A 23722-nucleotide genomic window follows, 5' to 3' on the forward strand; every position below is an offset into this window, starting at 1 on the left:
GCTGCATCAATTCTGTCTCTTTCACACATCAAATAGTGCCCCCGGTGATGACAGGCAAGAGAAATTTAGCCACGTCGACAGAAAACTGATGGTTTTCCTTAGAAGCTTAAAATGCAGCGTTGTCTTATAATTTAAGTCCTTGATTCTTGAAATACAATGACATGATTTTGACCAGGTGTATTTCATTTCCACTGAAAAGATTAGGACAAAAAATATGCTTAATGTGACAGCAAGAGATTTAGGAGACGTGTAAAGAAAAACTCCTGATTATGAGGGCAATTACTTAAGAGTTGACACTTCCCTTATTGGAGGTCATTGCAGCTCTAATTCAGTATGGTAGGATGGACCGTGTGTACATTGAGAACATGCCATGAAATAGCAAGACCCTATGCCATTGGATTCGGACAGAATCCCATAAAATCAGTGTATGAAAGTGATGAGAAATACAGTATAGTTATTAGGCAACATTCGGTGAATGGAAGGCCTGAGTAATGGGGTAAAACGTGGCATTGACTGTATTTACAGAAAGTATAGTGTTATTGTCAGCAGTTAATTGCCAATTGTCGGCAGGGTTAATGCCAGTGAACAGCATTTAGATGAACAATGCCTGTGTAACCAGAATTTAGGCAGGAAACATAATTACAGTTTTCTCTTACATAGCAATTACGTATGTTATCTCATTTCTTCTTTACGATAACCATACGAACTTGCATCGTTTCTCAGAGGGGGAAATAGTGAGGCCAGGAGAGGCCCAGTGACTTGTCCAGGATGCCTCCCTAGAGCTGAGACTTGAAGCCAAGCCTTTGGATGCAAACCTGTACTCTTTCTGCCTTACCACACCCACTCTCTGAAGGCATCCTCTCCCGTGTGTGTGTTTTAAATTTCTTTATTCGACTGTAGTTCACACACAATGTTACATTAGTTTCAGGTGTACAACACAGTGATTCAGCATCTGTATATGTTGTGCTGCGCTCACCGCAAGGGAACCTCCCATCTGTCACCACGCAGAGGCTTTTACATTCCCGATGCTGTGCCTCTTACCCCGTGACCTGTTCATTCCACAGCCGGAAGCCTGTATCAGCTGTTCCCCCACCCTCATTTTGCGCATCCTCCCACCCCTTTCCCTCTGACAACCTCTGTATTAATAAGTCTAATTCTGCTTTTTATTTGTTTATTCATTTGTTTTGTTTTTTAGATTCCGAAAGCCCCCTTTTACATTTCAGGAAGCCTCATGCCAGTCGTATGCTATGGGGTGACAAAATGCACCATCTGACAAATATGGTAGTGTTATTCCGAGCTGGTCACCCCGGTGGGGTAAAATGAAGCCATTCTTCTTTGGACCACCAGAGCATTTTTTCCTTTTCCGCTTTAAACACAGAGGGAGGCTAGACATTTTTTATCATAGTACCTGAGAAATAGGTATCAATATACTTCCGCTGTATCCATGCTATGCGTTTATCTGCATTTGGAAATAGGGATCAGCAGCAGGGTAAAAAGGATGCCGATCATTTGATCACACCAAAAAAGTCTGAATTGTGAGAAGGATGTTTGAAATATCCATGGGTCGTATTGCAAGTTAAAATCTTTAAAGATCATTGAATGGATTGTGTGTTTTATTAAAATACTCGAGGTTTCTCTTTTCTGAATAAAAACTCAATGTTTTTAAGTTAACGTTCATTTTGTAGGTACCACCCCACAGATGTCTTCGAATCCATACCGCCGGCGGCTGTATTTATCGTAGATGCCCCCTGATTGGTTTCTCTACCACCTTATTTTCTAAAGTGATAGTAACAACAAATACCATATGTGGGTGGAATTAAGTGTTTTTTCACAGTCGTATTTGAATCTGATTGTAGCTCCTCACTCTTCTCTCTTGCTAGGGGGAAGGGAAACATGCCCTGCAGTCCTGAAAAACAGGAATCATGGGTTTGGTCTGCTCTTTTTCCTGCACTGGTTCGGAAGGGAGAAAGTCCTCTTTCTAGGCTCAACCTCCTTGTCCCTGTCCTAGCTTAACAACACATTTATTTCATACAAACTTTGTCCCTCTCCCCTCTTTTTGGTTCCAGTCAATAATAGAAAAACCCGTGTGTAAAGCAGGCTCTTAGAATTGACCTTGACCTTTTGTTCCACTCCGGAACTTTCCCAGCCATACTCTGAACAGCGCCACGCCCAGGGGGAGCCCAGCGTCTTATCCTTGACAAGCCTTGATACCAAGGGAAACAATGTAATATCTCAATTTTTTGATAGTTTGGCTAACTCAGCTCCCCAGAACATAGCCAGGGAACCAAAAGTAGGGGCGGGGGGGGGGGGGAAGAAAAGGACCTCCAGCCTCTTGAGCCATATGTTTCAAAAGTCGTTAGTATTTTATGTCACTATAACGAGGGAGGCTCTCATCCACAGTCTGGTTTTTGTGCATCTACATACAATTCTACTTGGTTATATAGCATGTGGGAACAGCACAGCAGTAAGCCTGGGAAGCACAGTGGCTGCCAGCAGCTGGAGAGAGAAGGATGTGCACCTGCTGTCCCTGGATCACGGGGCTAATCCGTGATGAAGGGCTGCCCGGGGTGCGGTGACCTGCAAGGCTGTCACTGAGCACTGCATCCCGTCCCACGGGTCCTTGCTCTTTACACTCAGCCTTCACAGTGGATCCACGTGTTTCAGAAGCAGAATTATTTGGTGTCCTTTACAGAGACCTATAGATTCCTACCTGACATTTTTTGGGGAAAAAAAATGTTTAGCAATAATGAGATAAGCTCCAATTATCTAAAAGCGTTTTTGCAAAAGGCCTCGTTTCGTGATCGCGCAGGATAAATGAAGCAGTTGTAAAAGAATGAATATATGCTCCCATTCCTGTAAATATACCATCCTCCACATTTCCCCTGAAGCTCTTTTCCGCACGAACTGGAGATTTAACGTCATGTGTTAACCTCAGGTCATCAATACACTGCTCTTCCTTTGTATTCAAATTTTGGATATAAGGCATAAAGAGTATCTTTTTATAGAAGTAAATCATCCTTTATAGACAATAGTTTTATATTTCTTCCTGACGATGTCTCCTGTTGATTGTGAAGTTGTCATCAGGCAGAACGCCTGCCTTCCATCCCTCTGGGCACCATGAGCTCGGTGTCACCATCAAAAACTGAGAAAGAGAGACAACTTCGAGAGGCGATCCAGAGGTATCACAGTCGACTGGCAGACCCGCAGCCACAGGTGAGCTGTTATTCTTTCCAGAAACTACTTGAACTCCAGAGCTGTTCGTTTTATGTGTGGGAATCAGTTAATGTGCTTCACCCTTGTAAATTGTGTAGCTTCTTTTTTCCATCCTTTTTTATCACTTTTAATTTTGGCTCTAAGGACTGTTCTAAGACAAGTACAAGTGCCCCAGGGGCTCAGGAAGGGAGAAGAATTGAAGGAAAAAAAAAAAAAAAAGCTACCTGTCATATTTAAGCCCATCTACACAACAGTGCATGAGAGAAGCAGGGCGATTTGTTTCCACCCTGCAGGTGCACAGAGAGCCTTGTCAGGTGACACGGTCAAGACTGGGTCGTACGTCGGTATGTGTCCAAAGGCTAGGCTCTTTTGGGTTCACTGGGCTTCCTCCCTGAGGGTGGATTTTTGAGGTGAAGAGTTGTTCTTTTAAAAAATATTAGCCTATTAATACAGAAAGTCAGTGTCACTCAATTATTAAGGAAATTCTATAAATAAAACATAACTATCGGTAAACATAAGGAACCATGACATTTTCAAGGGAAAGACAAAGTGATATGCAGAAATATTGTTTTAATCTCTTAACTAATAAAGTAATTAGATCTCTGTTTACTTTATAGATTTAATACCCGAATTCAGCAATTTTGAATTGGAGAGCCTATCAGCTTCCTCAAATAGAACTTGAGGAGGTCAGCGGCATATGTCCAAATGTGTTGACTCCTCTGTAAATGTCGGGAAATGAAATACTTGAATAGAAAATTCTCTTATGGAGCAGGAATAAAGAGTCTCGGGCTTAATACCTTACTGTTATTATGTGTATTCCTGTGCCTTTAGAAGATCAGCTTTCTTTTCTACCTCATTTCTTCTTTTCCCCTCCCACTTTGCTAGGGGTCTGCCATGCAAGTCAGCCACCACTTGGGATCCCAGGCAAGGAAACCTGACCCTCGTTTTTAGTCTGGAGTCTCTGGGGAAGACACCGAGAGTCACTTTGCAAACACATTCTCTTAAGCATTCCCCATCCCCCCCAGATTGGTGAAACTTTCTATAGTTCTTAGAGCCTCTAGTTGTGGGTTTGATAACACGGGTCAGAAGTAAGGATATCACAGCCTGAAGTTTCTTTAATAAACAAGCAGGTAAAGTCAGATCTTTCCAACGTGGAATGTCTTCCTTTGATTTTTTGCTTCTTGTTTGCCACTCCCTGTAGATTTGCGAAGGCAGACAGTGTCTCCTGAAATGCCTCTGTCTTTATTGCAGTCTCTGAATGCTTTTTTCTTTCCTATGGAGGTCAGAGCTGACCCTTGGATGGTAATAGTGCCAATCACGAGGTTTTTGATTACCTTTTTGTTTGTTTAGTATTGGGTGTTTTATTCATTTTATTCATCTCAGGTAGAGATTTTGATGGTAGCTGTTGGGGTAACCCATTTGGGCCATCCGTTCTGCTTATTCTTTCTTTCTTGGTAGTTGAGATTTTCATAAGCCAGGTTTATAGATTCAGTCTGTTTGACGTATAAACAAAGAAGTTTAGCAGTCCTTGCCTAGAGACTAGCTCCCATCAGTTCAAAGGACCTAGGAATCCTCCCTTGCCCCCTTTTGTGAAGGTAGGTAATCCTAGCATCTTCAACTCCCAGTACTCAGTGCCCTGAACTGACCCTAATTCTGTGTCATCAAGGAAAGCTTTGTTTAGAGTTCCGTAACCACAGGCAATCAGTTAATTTTAAGGTGGTCATTGAGCACATACTTGCCTTTGGGTCTGTCCCATGCTGGGCATTGCAGGGAAGATGGAATCACTCTCATACCACGGTGTGAGCTCTGTGAGTGCAGGGATAATCTTGGTTTTGTTCAGTGTAAATCTGTTACCTTACACAGTGCCTGGCAAGCAGTATGTACTCAGTAGTTGTTGGGTCAATAAATAGAACATGCATTCAGGTAATAAAGTCTTTTCATGGACCCAGCCTAGAGCTATTTGAAAATTAGTGACCACCGCCACGCGATACTAGTTCAGTATCTGTCTGATCACAGCTGAAACCACCAGAACTGTTTATTATACAGAGAGGGTGAGGGCCGCTTTAGTCAAAAAACGGCTTCACAGAAGAGGTGGCACTTAGCTTGTGTCTTGAAGTCTATTGGGAGAAAGGGCAGGCATTATAGGTGAGAAAAACATTATAAAAGGGGACTTGGAGATCAGCACTGACTTGTTCCTTCACGGTGCCAATCCTTCAAATTACATGCTAAACTTACGTATTTAAAAAAAAACAGGCTCAGCATCTGTGTGACACATCTCTCTTTCAAAGACCGTGTAACTCATTATAAAATATGTTAATTGTTAACTAGTAGACCTCTGGAAGGTGACCTCAATCCCCCTTTCACAAAAATAACCCATGAAAGTATTCTAAAACTGTATTTTGGTGATAGCTGCCTGATGCTGAAACAAGACTCAAAACCATCCAGTATTCATTGTGAATTTACTCTCTTCCTGACTGCCTTTTAAAAGAAGCTCTGTTAGAGTACAACCCAGGCAAGGCTGGGAAAGCCAGAGAAGTAGGGCATTGGTGCCCTGTAGGCACAGTGCAGACATGATTCAGGTGCAGGGTAGATACCACTGGAAAATCGGGAACTGGCTAGTGTGTGACCATGATTCACCATGTCTACTGGTGGTGCCTGTTCTCCCAATATCCGGAAATAATAAGGTGCTTGCCATGGAATTATGGTCTGCCCCCTCTGGTTCTCTCTCTCTGCCTCCCTCTGCCAGTGCCTACTTACTTATCCATTGACTAGACTGGGAAACAAATATAAAAATGACCTAAATCTGCACATCCCATTTCTTACTCTCTCGTATTTCATCTTTCATGGCTGAAAGCATCCTGATCTGGGAAATGACTACGTTCATCAAAGACCTTTCTGGATCTTAGATTCTGTGGTTCTGGGCTTTGTGTTACAGACAAGCAGGAGTCACGGAATAATGGTAGGAGAGAGAGTATTATGGTAGTAGTATGTGAAGTCGGCAGCTACAGCCTCTTCTCCACCCCTCACGCGCCCTACTGCTGTGTGGAGTGGCTAACTTCTAGGAGCACCACCTACCTGATGCCCTGGTTAGACAGTGCTTACAGTGAGTCAGGGAGCTGTTTTGGTGAAAGAGGTATCTCAGTGGTTAGATCTGGTCCTCCAGGAGAAAATGAGGTAGCTAGGTCCAAAGCTGTCATTTCCACGGATGGTATCTTATGTAATCCCCGAAACAGAACAGTTACATCAGTTATAGCAAAAGAGGGAAGTAAAGTTCAAAGATGTTAAATAACTTGAATCAATCACAATCACACATTTTTAAATGGTGAAGTTGGAATTTGTTTCCTTTTTGTCTAATTTCAGCACGGATCTGCTCACAGTCTCATAAGGGTAAATACAGAAAGGACCTAAGAACATTTACAAAGGCAACAAACTGATACACTGCAAAACCTAGTTGTTAAGGAAAATACTGAAGTTCGGTAACCTGATAGGAGAGCTCAATTTCAAGATGTAATTGATAAGCAACCCAAGACCCTCTCTGTAAATTGTGCTTCTGAAACAGCCCATTCCCCAGTCTTTCTCCTTTCTGAAGAGATGAATGAATAATCTGTTCCTCACTCCACATTTCAAATTCATTCCTCAAGACCTGCTGTTTTCTATACCGAGTGACAAGTGCCACCTGCTGGCCACACGATGAAGCATTTTCATTTTCATTGCGCCACTCTTGACTGCTCAGCCACTAAGTGGCATATTACCTGGATAATTGTTATCCTGTTTTTCAGTAAACCTAAACAGTAATTTTAAAACCATAGAGTAGAGTTACAAAATCAATTTCTCTGCATTCCAGGAACTTTCCAGTCCTCAAATTTGCCCTTTTCTCAGTTAACTCACGACTTAGATTCTCATCCACCTTCTGTTGTATGACAAGGATGATTGCGTCATAATCATGCACATGGCACATAGTTTAGGTGCATCTCGTTCAGGGTGTTTTGGTACCACTTTAAATCCACTTAAAGCCCTTAGTCATTATAAAACAGATCGGAACTTGATTCCCTGAATAAAGCCTACTCTATTACCCATTTCTCCAGAAGTAATGTTAATGGGTACATATTTATATAATCCCTGCTTTTACAGTGTGTGCTGTATCACTTATGTATCCTGTGAGTCTTTCTGGGTTCATCCTTTCTGGTTAATATTTCTTATCCTACAGTCTAGGCTCTCTCTAATCCGCTACGATTTGCCTTTCTGGCATTACAGTGGACCCTTGAACAACACGGGTTTGAACGGTGCAGGTCCACTTCTGTGGATTTTCCCCCCCCCGATAAAGACAGTACAGTATTGTAAATGTACCTTATGATGTTATTAATAACATTTTCTTTTCTCTAGCTTACTTTATTATAAGAATGCAGTATGTAATCAATCTAACATACAAAATAAGTGTTTGACTGTTACGAGTAAGTCGTCCGGTCCACAATAGGCTATTAATGGTCAAGTTTTTGGGGAGTCAAAAGTTGTATGCAGATTTTCAGCTCTGCAAGTGTTGGGGTCCCAATACGTATGTTGTTCAAAGGTCATCTGCAGTGTCTTCCCCTCTGCAGGAATCTTCCTGAGCCTTGCCTTATTCTTTAGGTGTGTTCTCCTTCGCCCTGCTGTTCTGAGTGCCTTTGTTCCTTCCATTGTGTCTGGAGTGGTCTCTGTCTCTTTTCCTGTTCTTCAAGATCCAAAAATAATGTCATTCCTGTATGAAGTTTTTTCTCATTTCCTACCTGTGAAAATGTCATGTTCTTTCCGGTTCTCTTTGTCCTGAGTGGGTCTTTCTTAGAACATGTTTTACTCTCTAACTGGTATGATAGTTACTCGTGTAACTGTTCTGTCTCCTATGTTAGACTGTGAATGTTTAGAAAGAAGAGGCCATTTTTATTCATCTTTCCATTCCTCAAACACCTAGGCCTTTCACATAATAAGTATTTACCAAACAGTGAATGCAAGATTGAAGGCATAATTTGATTTATGCAGAACTCCTCACAAAATAGGTACAAAAACAAATATTTTTCATTTGACTGAATTGGTTGACTCTGCAAAGGTTAGACTTAACACCTTCTGCATATATTATCAGAGACCAAGGTGTTCTTATATTTGGTCAGAATAAGGTGTGGCATTTGCATGGGAGTATGGAGACTATATTTGGATTTCTTTTGTCATGTTCATGGTCTTTGCATCAAGTGCAGAGCCTGTGTAAAATATCGTGCCTGTGGAAAAGGGTTTCCAGCAATAGCATTCTGTTCTTTTGCAGTTCTCATGTGGACACAGAAAAGGAGAGCGTGTCATCTGACAATTCCCACATTGGTTGTTTTAGCAGTAAATGTAGAGCAAAGAAGACTTTCTGAACTTCTAGCTGTGTTTTTCAAATTGAAGTGGCATATCTGAATACAACTGTGTAATGAAGACTATGCACTTCCCCATTTAGAATTTAATCTTTTAAATGTGTCATTATTGGGTAGGATGCTGAGATTTCAAATCTGTGTAAACCACAGAGACAGATGCCTTAGAAAATATATTTATTCATCGAGAGTATTTTTCAGCCTTCTTACATAAATTGCCGTGATCGAAAATTTATGACACCTAAAGACCCTTGTCTAACAAGAAGCTATTACCTTCGCTGTGGTTGAAATACTTTATTACTCTTGCGAGAAAGATCCCATTTCTCTGCAGTGATGCGTTGTTTTTCCAAAAGGGCTAATGTGTAATACACTCACACTTGTGGGCCCCGTGGTCGCAGTACAGCCAATGAGACATGAAGCAAATAGCTTGTGTGGCACTTTAGAAGTTTCTAGAGGTGGGTATCAGGTGTTCTTTTTCTCCTGTACCTCCCACTTCCATGCCTGGCTCAGTGTCGGGCACAGTAGATGTCTCACGGAAGATGTGCACCTTCTAACTCATCCTCTCCTGAGGAGCAGACGTCACACTCCCTGCCGGAACAGCATTGTTCGTGGCTTACTGCACAAGCTGGCCCAGTGCCAGCAGTTAGAGGCGCCTCAGAACAGCCCGGAACAGAAGCCCGCAGGGTATGAGGGGCTCAGGGCAGTCCTTCTTCCTGGCTCCATGAGTCACCCTGTTCTGCCCTGGAGGGTGGGACCAAGAGATTCCATCCATTGCTCTCTGCTCCTGGGTGTCCCAAGCAGGCCCCAGGGCAGCTGCTGGGGGCCACTAGGAACGGGGGTCCAGAGGGAACTCGCCCGTCCTCCAAGAAGGACAGAAGCAGTTTTGACAGAGGCAAGCAGTCTTGCCACAGCACATCCCTCACTCTGCATGTCAGTCGGTCATTCCTGTTCACCTCCACAGAGATGGAGGGAGGAGAAGTTCAGGTGTGTTGTCTGAAATGCTTTTCACTGGAGGGAATACTAATTTGGGTTGCAATGCAAGTACACCTAGTAGATCTCTGCCCTATAAAAATTCCTTGGGCACCTGAACTGCATGTACAACCAGTTCTCCACTAGTGTGCATGCTCTTTAGGGATGACCAGAGGCTGCCTGGTACCCTGGAAGCACAGTGGGACCCGTTTCCTGAGTGCTCAGAGTAAGGTTCAGACATTTGGCTTCCTTCCAAAGCAGGCTACTCCTTGGTCCCTTCTAAAGGAACACTGTGCCTCTGAGCACCGCTGAGCATCACTGAGCACGGGTGCTCCTGAGTCTTCCCCTCGAAGCTCGAATTCCGTGTCTCATCTTGTTAGACCTCATCTCCCCTCTTACTGAGGACCGAGCTTCACATTTTCAGTTCAGTTTAAGGATCTGTACTTCCTGATCGTTCTGATTTTGAAGTCAAACCCCACAACTTGTGCCTCTTGATTTAACGTTGTTAAGCCTTTGCCACCTGATCGTGTTCTTACTTTGAGTCTGGTTCCTTCCTGTGTCCTAATTCCTGTAGGCTCGAGTGAAGTTCATACGCAATCTCTATTTTCCACCTTGTCCTTGACCAGCGAGCACTTTAAGCCCCGCTCCTTCCGTCACTCTTGCTCACCCGGACCCAACCTTCTAACACAGGGCAGTCTCCTGACAGACCTGAGGGATCTAATCCAGACACAGAGACTTAACTGTTATTTGCCCATGACCTTTTCTTTCTAATGGTCTAGAATCCCCTTTCCTTTATTCAGAGAATCCTCAAGGAGGTCTTCTAGCCAAGACTATTAGTAATAATTCCTGGTATTTGAAAATAAGTATTACTTAAAATGTTTCTTAACAAGGGCAGATCTAGATGTTTTGGACCTTGAAGTATGTACAGTTTTGTCCATCCAAAGAGAAACTGCAAAATTCGTTAAGTATGAAGTTGGGGACAGAGCCTTGGAGGGGGCCTGTGTTGGGGAGGGGTCTTGAAGCCAAAGCTTCATTTGTTCCATGGTTTATCTGCCACTTGTTTCTGCATATACTGGGCCATGTGATCTCCACAGGGGTTTGTGTATTAAAGATAAGTGCATATTTTTCATGTTTCCAATCCCCTTCTCTTCTCCAGTTTCTTCCCGGAAATTTCCATAACCACATATATTTTGGTGAATTCAAAAACTACCCTGAGTGATTAACTGTATGTATTTTGTAGATGAGGATGTTATTAATTTTTTTCTTTTTCAAATTTTTTAAATTAATTTTTAAAAAAGATTTTATTTATTTACTTGACAGAGAGAGACAGAGAGCGAGAGAGAGCACAAGCAGGGGGAGCAGAAGAGGGAGAAGCAGGCTTCCCGCTGAGCAAGGAGCCCGAAGGCAGACGCTTAACCGACTAAGCCATGCAGGTGCCCCTCAGATTTTTATTTAAATTCTAGGTAGTTAACATACAGTTCAAGATTGGTTTCAGGAATAGAATTCAGTGGTCCTTCACTTACATACAACACCCAGTGCTCATCATAACAAGTACCCTCGTTAATCCCCATCATCCATCTGGCCCATCCCCCACCCACATTCCTCCATCAACCCTCAGTTTGTTCTTTACAGTTAAGAGTCTCTTATGGTTTGTTTCCCTCTTGTAGGTGAGGAGTTAAAGGAGAACGTTGAATGGAAGGATTAAATGACAGTACTGCTTGGAATGTACCACTGTTAGAGGTGCCTTAAGAGTACCAACTCACTGAAACCCTATACAGTCCTATGATTTTTATGATTCCTCGTTCATAGAAGAGGAAACTGAGGCCCAGAGAAGTAACTTGCCAAGAGTGATGTTAACTGTAGAACATAGTCTTCTGACACAGTCAGGCTCCAGACCCCTCCCTCTGTTATTAAGCCGTGTCCCTCTCTTGGCTTAAGTCACATAAACAGGAGAGGAGAGATTGATTCTTATTTCAAAGCTGTTTGAACTACTCTGATGTCTTAACTTTCAGTTTAGATTGATAGCTCTTCAGTGTGGGAGAAATTGAGAAATTAATAGCTAGCAACAATCATAATTTTTCTTTTTGAGGAGCTCTGTCTCTATTAGGCAGATATGGAGGGCAGTGATCTCTTTGGAAGGCGGTACGGAGGGAGGATGCTTAGGGGGACTCTGAAAGATGGTAGAGGCAGCTGAATGTGGTGAACAGCGCTGGCCTGGTGTCAGGATCCTTAGCTGCAGGTCCCAGCTCTTGTTTATGGGCAGCAGACCTCAGGCCTGCTTGATCCTAGTATCCCTGAGCCCAATAAAAAGAAGGGGATTAGGGGCACATGGGTGGCTCAGTCAGTTGAGCATCCAGCTCTTAATTTTGATGCAGATTATGATCTCAGGGTTGTGAGATGGAGCCCTGCGTCAGGCTCCAGGCTGAGCGTGAAGCCTGCTTGGGATTCTCTCTCTTCTTCCCTCCACCCTCCACACTTGCGCTCTCTCTCTCTCTCTCTCTCTCAAATAAATAATAAAAAGAAAGGGATTAAACTAGATGTTTACAAAGACCCATAGAAATTTTAAAACCTGTGAATATTGCCCATGTTTGTTATAAGCCGTTAAGTTTTAAATATCTGTATTTGTTCATTTTATTCTGAATATAAACATGAGGTTTCTGGAGCAAAGGAAATTATTATTTAATTATAGCAAATAATTGTGCTGATTCGCATTTGTCCTGATTTGTATCCCTGAGGCAATGGATGAGATGAGTCAGATTAGATGTTGTCCTATATATACCAGAGTTTGTACTACTGGTAAAGAACTCTGAGAAAAAGGAAAAAAAGAAAAGGAAAGAAAAGAAAAGAATCTGGATGTTTATCTAGGAGAAGGACAGCCACCTTCCTATTCCCCTCCATACGCACATAACCCTTTGCTCTTTGGGAGGCATCCTGCATTCTTACTCTTACCCTTTAGAATATAAATATATCTTTCTAGGGGAAGATAAGACTAGCTTCTCCAGCTTTATAAACCAGGCAATGTCCTCATGGTCTCAAATTCCATTCTTCCCTTAAAATGTAAACATATACCTCCAAGGAGGTAAATCTCTCTGGAGGTAATGTCTTCAGATGCTCTCTCACTACTAATTAGTCATAAATCAATTTCCAAGGTTCTTCTATTCTAGGTCTCAAGTTTTAGTAAAATTTGCTCAGAAAGCCCTAATGGTATACATGCCTAGAAGTATTTTCTCTCTAGTATCACAAAGCACAGATACAATTAGAGGGGAGAACCCCCTGCCTTCCAGGGCAGTGACTCTATGATGACTGGGTCATCTAAATGAGAATGTCACAGGTTTGTAAAAACACAGATTACCAGGGATCTGCAGGACTGCCTGAACAAGAGTCTTGGGGACTGAAGCCTGGGCATCTTGGCATTTCTACTTCACTCCTCAGATGATTCTTATGTACCACAAATCCTCCCAGCTTGGGGATCACTCAGCTCTTCTGCTGCTGGAGATACTTCATCTGATGCAGCTTTTGCTGATTCAGTCTGTGATTTTCAGGACTTCCCAATCATGTAAAGAAATTTAAGAGTCTTTCTGGGAGAGTTTATAAGTGTCCTAGAAAAATGAATGCTGGTATTAGCAAGCTTTCTAGGGTGATGATGATTCTTTGAAGTCTGAAGATGATGGTGATGATAAAAAACATGCTGTTGTTAGGAAACTACTCTTTAATTAAATGAGACTGGATTCGAAGCATATCAACAGTTACATAGATTTCTGTTTTACAGAATATGCAATTAAAGATGTAAAAATGTGTTTTTCAAATAAAAAAAGCATATACATGATTTAAAAAAAACTATTAAAAAAAGTATAGGCCAGCTCCATGACTAATCTTCATCCATTAGTAGAAATGCATCTGTCAGTAGAAATATCTGTCTCTAATTAAGAAGGGAACACTTTTGGAGAAACTGGTAACGTTTTTCATTAAGGTCAACTTCATTTAGTACACTTAACATGGGCCAATTTATTTTAGTTCACTAATTATATGTCATCCCTGTTTCCACAGAAGGTATTTCAATAGGTAAAACTGAAATACCCTACTTTTTGTCTCAGTGCTTCAGAAAACTTTCTTTCTAATCTTGCTTTATAGTGTTTTGGTTTTGGTCTCTCCCCTTTCCCCAGCTCAGCCTGAAATTTCTGAGCAGACAGGGAAAATGATCAGTAATCTGATTGATTTAATTCTGCTGGATTATTAAATCAAGTGTGCAAATATTACCATTGTGTCTATTAGGATCTGGGCATTGCACTAAGTCCATTTTGTTTTAAGACTTTATTATTTCTTTTAGAGCAATTTTAAGTTCACAACAAAATTGAGAGGAAGATACAGAGATTTCTCACATATTCTCTGCCCCACACATGCATAGCCTCCCTTGTTATTCGCATCCCTCACCAGAGTGGTACATTTGTTATAGCTGATGAACCTACTTTGAGACATCATGATTACCCAAAGACTGTAGACCCTTAGGGTCACGGTTGGTGTACAATTTATGGGTGTGAACAGATGTACGATGACATATATCTGTCATTATAATATCATGCAGAATATATTTATTGCCGTAAAAATACTTCCTCTGTGCTCCGTTCATCTTTTTCCATTCAACTCCTGGCAACCTGTGATCTTTTTACTGTCTCCATAGTTTTGCCTCTTCTAGAACGTTATATAGTTGGAGTCATACAGCATTTAGACTGTTCAGATTGGCTTCTTTCACTTAGTAATATGCATTAAGGTTCCTCATATCTTTTCATGGCTTTAGAGCTCATTTCTTCCTATCACTGAATAATATTTCATTGTCTGGATATACCAGTTTATCCATTCACCTACCAAAGTAGATCCTGGTTACTTCCAAGTTTGGGCAGTTATAGATAAAGCTGCTATAAACATCCATGTGCAGAATTTTGTGTGGGCCTATATCTTCACCTCTTTTGGGTAAATACCAAGAAGTGCTGTTGCTTGTTCAAATGGTAAGAGTATGTTTAGCTTTCTGAGAAACTGCCAACCTATCTTCTAGAGTGGCTGTACCATTTGCTTTCCTGCCAGCAGCGAATGATTGTTCCTGTTGCCCCACATCTTTACCAGCGTTTGGTGTTGTCAATATTTTGGATTTTGGCCATTTTAACAGATATGTAGTGGTATCTTATTATTGCTATTTATTTATTATGTCTTATTATTGTTTTAACTTACATTTCCCTGATGACCTATGATGTGGAGCGTATTTTAGTATACTTATTTTCCAGCTGTGTATCTTCTTTGGTGATGTGTCTGTTAAGATCTTTGGCTTATTTTATGGGCGCCTGGGTGGCTCAGTTGGTTGGGCGACTGCCTTCGGCTCAGGTCATGATCCTGGAGTCCCGGGATCGAGTCCCACATCGGGCTCCCTGCTCAGCGGGGAGTCTGCTTCTCCCTCTGACCCTCTTCCCTCTCATGCTCTCTGTCTCTCATTCTCTCTCTCTCAAATAAATAAATAAAATCTTAAAAAAAAAAAAGATCTTTGGCTTATTTTTAAATCAGTTTGATTGTTTTCTTATTGAAAACCTATTAAGAGGTTTTTTTATTTTGTATATTTTGGATAAACATCCTTTTATCAGATGTTTCTTTTGCAAATATTTTTTTCTAGTCTGTGCCTTACCTTCTCATTGTCTTGATCCCACTGGTTTTTATAACTTAAAGGCCATTGCTCAGATCAGCAAGATAAGTTTCCTAGAGGAAGCTAGGTGGGTTGAGGGGTCAATGAAAAGTAAAGTGGGAGCCATGAGTAATAAGCTACTTTTAAATTGTACTGAAGGAGTGGAGAAAGAAAGGTAAGTTTGTAACTAGAGTGTTAGGTGGTAGGGTTGAGGTAAATTTGTGGTTGGGAGAGGTTTGACAGTGTTTCTGGACTAGGAGAAGGGAGCCAGTGAAATCGGGGAGACTTCACAGCAGAGATGAGTCCTGACTGGTACAGAAAGATTCCAGCAAAGACAGGAAGGAAGGATTAGTGGGACCCAGTTAGAGAGTTTAACTCAGGGTAAGAGGAGGGGCATTTTTTCCCTCTGGGGCTGTGGGAGAGAAGGTAAACGGTGAGGGGGGGGGATGTCACCGGTGGGAGTCATACAAACCTACTAATCTAGTTTTGTTTCTTCTAAAGAAGAATCAGGGCCATCGACCGATGGTGAGAGGCAAGCTTTGTGTACAGGGCATAATGAAGATTTGGAAAAACCTTTGTCAGGGGCACAGAAGCTAACTAACGATAAGTAAAAGAATAAATCCAGAGAGGATGAGACCAATGCATTTTTCATGGTGTGGGTTCAACAGTTATGCAAGTTTTAGCAGCCTGAAATTTCTGGGCGGACAGGGAAAATGATCGATGATCTGATTGGTTTAAGGCTGGGGTTTGTCATGTTGGGTGTGGCAGAGCACAGCTGAAGTGATGAACTGTCGTTCTCAGGCAGAATGGGGAATGCAAGGGAAGCCAAGAGGGGGTGTGATAAAGTGAAAGAAGAGACAAGAACTGAGGGAGAATAAAAGTTTCAATAGCTATGAAGAGCATTGATAATCCTGAGAGAATTAGAAGAAATGTAAGTTATAAGGAAGTAAAAGGACTGCAGAGCCAGAGAGGGTTTAAGAGACGGGAAGATTGGTGTCAGTTCACTTACCTTGGGCAATCCCTGGAGTTACAAGGTGAAGGAAAGCATGTGATGAAATTAAGGGGAAAGATGAACAGGACTCAGAGAGGTCAAAGAATCAGGTCCAATATGATTAAGGATAGGGTGTACCTTTACTGTAGATATAGTGAAATTATTCATTGACTGTAGTGAACCTTTCTGGGTTATGGAACCATATGGGGAAATGTATTCAGTACGGCTGTCATTGCAGGCCTCCTCTCCCAGCTACTGCTGGTGTTCTTCTCATTATAAGTGAATTTTGCCTTCATCTGGAGGCATTATTCCTGATGTCTGAAGGCCGTCTCAGTGTCTGGTATTGGCTTCTGTCTTGCCTTAAAATGTTTTCTTTGACTGTCATTATTGATGTTTTTTTTCTGCTCAAAATGTAGTTGAGTCACTTTAATTTTTGCTGTTTTTCTATACTGTGTGAAGTTCGGTAGAAACACCACTCTGAAATTAATGCAGAAGAGGAAAGTTTATGGACTTTATAAATCTTTTATTTACCCACAATTCTAGTTTAGTGGGGTGATTAGTACAGGTCAAAAGTCATTACACTAAAACTAAGTAGCAAAAGTCTTTATCTTTAAGCCGGTACCCAAAATGATGCAAACCCACATAATTGAACTGTATCATATATTGTTACTAGGCCAGGCTCAATCCATTTTGCTGTGTCAGGAACAAAGCTCGTCCCAGGGTGATGCAAGCATTGGAGGAGAGTATATACTGGCATTTAATACAAAGCATCTCAAAGATGTGATAATAATCCAACAGGAGTGGAGAAGTAGTCACATTACGTATGCAGAGTATACTTGTGGCAGTGTTTCAGTTGTGGGGAATAGATGAGCCATAGGCTCTGGGGACATCTATATATCCTTTCAATCATTAACATCTTACTGAGTACCTATAAAGTGCTAAACACTGTGTTAGGTACCGCAGATAAAAAATGAGTTTGGAAGTTTAAGGTCTATTTGAGAGAGACACACATGTTAATATATAACTCTCAGTGTGATACATACCATAATAAAGAGAGGTAAAAGTGTTCTAATAGGAGACTTCTAGTATAAATGTGGCTATACAGACTTAGCATTTTCCCATTCTTTTTCTGAAAGTCTTCTAAGGACAACAAGCAAAACAGACAACAAAAATGTAAACTCAAATTTCAATCCTACCAAGAGACATATACTAAAATACTGCTCAGGGCCGCTCAAAGCTGTCAAGATATAATGCAAGAACTCCACAGGAGGCAGGGGAGAGAAATGCAAGAAACAGCCCAGCAATAGCACATCTAAAGAATTAATACAAACACACTTAGTGAAGAAGGGAACTTCTGGAGATGGAGAAGTGATCACCACTGTCTGCTCTAGCTAGGAGGCAACAGGAGCCCTACTGGACTTACTCTGGTTCACAGAAGTGATGTGGAATGCACATGAAAGTACTCAAAAAGTCATATTTGCAGAGGTTGTGTGTGTGTGTGTGTATGTGTAAAGAGAGATGAGAAGAAATTTTGGCTTGTGGGGGAAAAAAAAACTTGCCTAGAATCCTATCCTCCCTTCTGATAGAAAACTGACAAAGAGCTAGTCCTGGAAAACCTAACTCTTATATGTTTAAGAAATGAACTAGCATAGCAGCTAAAAAAGGCATCCTACAAAAAGAAAAAAAAAGATTCCAGTGAAATATGAACAAGGTACCATATAAATATATAACATAAAAATAAGATTCCATAAGAAAAGAGAGAAAAAATCCAGTAAAATACAAATGACATGACAAGAAGCAACCACATCCATTTCTGATAAAAACTCACATCCAGTCAGGAGCAGAAGAACAGTGTTTCAGTGTGATAAAGGGCAATCTATAAAAAACTTACAGCTAGAATTGTACTTACAGTGAGAGACTAAATTCTCTTCTCCTAAGATTGGGAATTAAGCAAGGAGGTTTGTTCTCACCACTTCAATTCACCATTGTACGGGAAGTTCTAGACAAGTGCAAGAAAGAACGAAAAAGAAATAAAGGACATTCAGATTGCAAATGAAGAGGTAAACTTTTTCTTTTTAGTTGTGACAGTCCAGGTAGGAAATCAGATGGAATCTATAAAAAAGTGACTAAAACTGGTGAAATAAGCTTAGCAAAGGTGCAAGAGTACAAAATCAGTATGTATAAATCAACTGTTTCTACATACTTGCAGCAAACAATTAAAAACTAAAATAAAAAATACTATTTACAATAGCATTAAAAGGTGTGAAATACTATAGGAAATACAGTCAAAAAATAAAGAATATGTGAAATACCTAGGGACAAATTTAACAAAAAGATATGCAAGACCTATAGACTAGAAACTATAAAACATTGCTGAAAAAATTACATGAAATAAGTAAGCAGAGAGATAACCTATGTTCATGGGCTTGAAGATTCAATATTATTAAGATGTCATTCTCCCCAACTGGACTACAGACTTAACCCAACCTCAAGTCAAAATTCAAGCAAGATTTTTTTTGTAGAAATTGCCAACATTCTAAAATTCATATAGAGTGCCAACAGTAGTCAAAATAACATTGAAATAGAACAGTTGGTAGACCGACACTACCTAATGTCAAGACTTATTATAAACCTACAGTAATCAAGACAGTGTGATATTGGTGTAAAAAGAGACCTAGAGAGCAGTGGAATAGAGAGTCCAGAAATAGACTCACACATATATATTCAGTTGTTTTTCAGTAAAGAGACCAATACATTTCAATGGGAGGAAAAATAACCTTTCAACAAATGTTACCAAAACACTTGGATAGCCATATATCCCCCAAAATAATGAACCTTGACTCTTACCTCAGTACTGAAATTATCTTGAAATGGACTATAGCTTAAATGTAAAAGCTAAAATTATAAACCTTCTGGAATAAAATATAGGGAGACATTTCAGTGACCTAGGGTTTGGCAAAGATTTCTTAAATATGATACAAAAAGCACCAGCTCTAAAAAAAGTTTTGAAAAATTGGATTTCTTTAAAATTAAAAAACTTTCTCAGGAAACAAACTGAGGGTTGCTGGAGTGGTGGGGGGTGGGAGGGATGGGGTGGCTGGGTGATAGACATTGGGGAGGGTATGTGCTATGGTGAGCGCTGTGAATTGTGTAAGACTGTTGAATCACAGACCTGTACCTCCGAAACAAATAATACATTATATGTTTTAAAAAAAAAAGAAGATAGCCGGAGGTGAAAAATGAAGGGGGGGAATTGGAGGGGGAGATGAACCATGAGAGTCGATGGACTCTGAGAAACAAACTGAAGGTTCTAGAGGGGAGAGGGGTGAGGAGATGGGTTAGCCTAGTGATTAAGGAGGTATTAAGGAGGGCATGTTCTGCGTGGAGCACTGGGTGTTATATGCAAACAATGAATCGTGGAACACTACATCAAAAACTAATGATGTAATGTATGGTGATTGACATAACATAATAAAAAAAAAACTTTTGCTTTTCAAAGTACACAATTAAGAAATTGAAAAGGCAAGCCACTGACTGGGAGAAAATATTTATAAAAACAATATCTGACACTAGACATGTATCTAGAATATGTAAAGAATTTTAAAAACTCAGTAAGAAGACAACATAATTAAAAATAGGCAATTATTTGAACAGATACTTCAAGCAAATACACATATGAACATAATAAGCATATGTCTACACAAAAACTTGTATGCTCATATTAGTTTTGTTTGTAATAGCCAAAAACTGAAAGCCACCTAAGTGACTATTAATAAGTGAAAGGACAAATTATGGTCTGGCCAATCAGTGGAATACTACCCATCAATAGAAAGGAATGAACTGTTGATTGACATAGCAATATGGTTTAATTTCAGAATAATTCTTCCTAGTGAAAGAAACCAGAAAAGAATTTCATACTATCTGATTCCACTTAATAGAAAATTCTAGAAAATGAAATTCTAGAAAATTCTAGAAATTCTAGAAAATTCTATATTGAGAGAAAGATCAGGGAGTAGGAAGGAGTGTAGAGAGGGATTGCAAAGGAGCACAAGGAAACTTTTGGGGATGATCAATATGTTCATTATCTTGATTATTATGATGACTTTATACATATGTCAGATCGTATCAAACTGTACACTTGAGTTATGTGCAATGAACTGTATGTCAATTTTATCTCAGTACAGCTGGAAATGTAAAAAAAGAAATGTTGACAGATCAGAAGGAAGTTTTACATACACATTTGGAAACAAGTTTTTACTTAGTAAAAAAAAGTTATTTTTATGAAGGAAGACCTCAAAGAAGAAATATAAGGACTTAGGAAGAGATGTTGAGACAATGAAAATGAAACATGATTTGGTAGAACTCAAGGAAGAAATAGAAAAAATAAATCACACAACTGGAAAGAATACAAAGGCAGATTATCACTCTGATAAACCCAATGGGGATATAGAGCAGGAGTCAGCTATTACCCATTGACCAAATCTAGCCCACTACCTATTCATGTATGGCCCTTAAGCTAAAAATGATTTTTACATTGTTGGATGATTGAAAAAAGAAGAATATGTAACAGAGACTCTATGTGGTCTACAAAGTCTAAAATATTTGCTGTCTAGCTCTTCACAGAAAAAAATTTGCTATCTATCTCCTGCTATAGAGGATAAAAAGCAAGTAAAATGAATAGAAATTAGGAAGGACTTCTTATAATTACAAAAGAAAATGATAATAGAAGTAGGAAAAGGAGATTCAGTATTTGCATAATTGGAATATTGAAAGAAAAAGTAAGGGAAGAATACATTTTTAAAGATATGTGGTCCATATATACAATGGAATATTACTGAGCCATCAGAAAGGATGAATACCCAACGTTTACATCAACATGGATGGGACTGGAGGAGATGATGCTAAGTGAAATAAGTCAAACAGAGAAAGTCAATTATCATACGGTTTCACTTATTTGTGGAACATAAGGAACAGCATGGAGGACATTAGGAGAAGGAAGGGAAAAATGAAGGGGGGGAATTGGAGGAGGAGATGAACCATGAGAGACTATGGACTCTGAGAAACAAACTGAGGGTTCTAGAGGGGAGGGGGTGGGGGGATGGGTTAGCCTGGTGATGGGTATTAAGGAGGGCACATACTGCATGGAGCACTGGGTGTTATACGAAAACAATGAAGCGTGGATCACTACATTAAAAACTAATGATGTATGGTGACTAACATAACATAATAAAATAATTAAAAAAATAAAGGTATAAATCAGGAAAACTTTGAATTAAAAACAAAAAATCTTGAAGCTACATATTTGAAACGGTACACTGCATGTTTAGCGTAGACTATCCCAAGAATAGTCAGCCATAAGACATACACTAGAAAAGTTACTCAACTGTACAGAAAAAGGTAAAATGTTTGATGAGTAGGCATAAAGATCAAATCACTTATAGAGACAAAAAAATCAGATTGGCTTCAAATTTTCTACAGAAAACTTTGCTCAGGTGATAGTAAAGTAAGAACTATAAGACCTTCAAGGAAAGGAGGTATAAACCCAAAATTTTATATTCATCACAACACCCCTCAAATAAAAAGCCTACAAACAAATAGTTTTGAAAAGAGGAAAAAAACCCAGAAATCCCTTTTAGAGGAAAACAAGATCAAACTTCAGCCAGCCAAGAGATACCTGAAAATTCTACAGCAAAAAAACTGGAAATAGGCATTGACTATATTTAACTATAGACTATAGGCTATAACTGTAGTTAAACTATAGTCTAAACCATATGTAACCTTAGGTACCAAACTGAATGTAAATTCCCTGGCAACGTAGAAATAATTCAACTAACAAAAAAAGAAGTCATGGATGAGAGAAGGTGAAAGGTAATGTGTTTGCCTCATCTATAAAGAGATCAAGAGGTATCACTGAAGCAATTTAAGCATACTTTTTGGTACTGATGTAAATATGGAGAAAGACAATACCAGTAAATATCGGACAGTGGAAGAAAAGAAGGTAGAGAAAAATTTTATCATCCAGAGTAGGAAACTTATAGATACTGTCTGAAGATGGAAAGAACTAATAAGTGTTTTATAAAATTATCATTGTAATGGTAGCCCCTTGGGGGAAAAGGAAAACTCTCTATAGTATCAGAAGAGGTACTCACACAAAAGAAAAGAAAATGGACTGTATCATTAAAAACTTAAGAGAAATTATAAAAACAAAATAAGTAATATGACAGCTAATACCAACCACATATATGGTATCAATAAATGCAAATGGCCTAAACCTTACCTTAATAAAGAACAAGGAACTTGAGGTTGCATCACAAGGCAAACCTTGATCCTGTGCTGTTTAGAAGACACCCATCTAAAATGGCATTTCAGAAAGATTGAACATGTGATTTCAAACAAATGTACAAAAATCAAATGGGGTCCAGCCTAACATTAATTTGGAATTCAAGGGAAAAAACATTAAATGTGCAAGGAAGGGCATTAAATTAGGCTAAAGCCTTCAGTTTATAATAAAGATGTATCCATTATGAATCTCTCATATCAGCTAACGTTGAGTTCCATAAAGCAAAAACCTACAAATGATACATGGAAAAAGAGTCAGTCATGCTGGTAATAGGAAACTTTAATTGGCCCTCAACCTAGGAATATCTAAACAGCCAATAATATATAATAATAATGTATATATAATTGATATATACTCTTTACTCTCAAAATAGAGAATGTCTTTTTTATCACTGCTCTTGAAATATTCACAAGGATGACTATATGCTGAACCACCAAAAAGCCTGATGGAGACAATGTGACAGTGTCTATCCAAATTACAAAGGCATATACCTTTTGATCCAGAAATTGCACTTTTAGAAATTGATTATATAGACATACACAAATACAAAATTACTTATTTACAAAATTACCTATTTTACATGTCATTACAAAATACTTTGTAGAGTAAAGTATTGAGAAGACCTAAATGTTTATCAGGGGGTCTGGTTAAATAAATTTTTGTACAACAATACATTAGAATATCATGCATCTGTAAAAGGAAATGAAGAAGTTTTTTAAGTACTAATAAAGATCTCTAGGATGTATCCTTAGTGTAAAAGCAAGATGCAGACTGCATGTGTAATATACTACCATTTTTCCCTACCTCAGAAAAGGTGGGAAAAACTTACTTATATATGCTTCTGTATGAGATTAAAACAGTATCTCTGGAAAGATAAACAGAAAAATAATAGCAGTGGAATGTGAACTGGGCAAATGAAGAATGGAGTAGTAAGGAGCCTTTTAAAAATATACTTTTAAAAATGTGTATTCCGGGGCACCTGGGTGGCTCAGATGGTTAAGTGTCTGCCTTTGGATCAGGTCATGATCTCAGGGTCCTGGAATCGAGCCCCGTGTCGGGCTCCCTGCTCAGCAGGAGGCCTGCTTCTCTCTCTCTCTCTCCCTCTACTACTCCGCCCTGCTTGTACTCTCTCACTCTCTCTGTCGAATAAATAAAATCTTAAAAAA

At 39.7% G+C, this 23722-nt stretch overlaps 1 protein-coding gene across 1 annotated transcript in view; it reads left to right on the top strand.

Moving 5' to 3' along the window:
• MORC1 (MORC family CW-type zinc finger 1) overlaps positions 1 to 23722 on the top strand; it is a 171955-nt gene that overhangs the window by 97350 nt on the left and 50883 nt on the right. Inside the window, exon 17 of the mRNA XM_027581731.2 lies at positions 3075 to 3213. Coding sequence (XP_027437532.2) covers positions 3075 to 3213 — 139 coding nt within the window. The remainder of the gene's footprint in view (positions 1 to 3074; positions 3214 to 23722) is intronic.

Source organism: Zalophus californianus, chromosome 1, assembly GCF_009762305.2.
Source record: "Zalophus californianus isolate mZalCal1 chromosome 1, mZalCal1.pri.v2, whole genome shotgun sequence".
Taxonomy (NCBI): Eukaryota; Metazoa; Chordata; class Mammalia; order Carnivora; family Otariidae; genus Zalophus; species Zalophus californianus.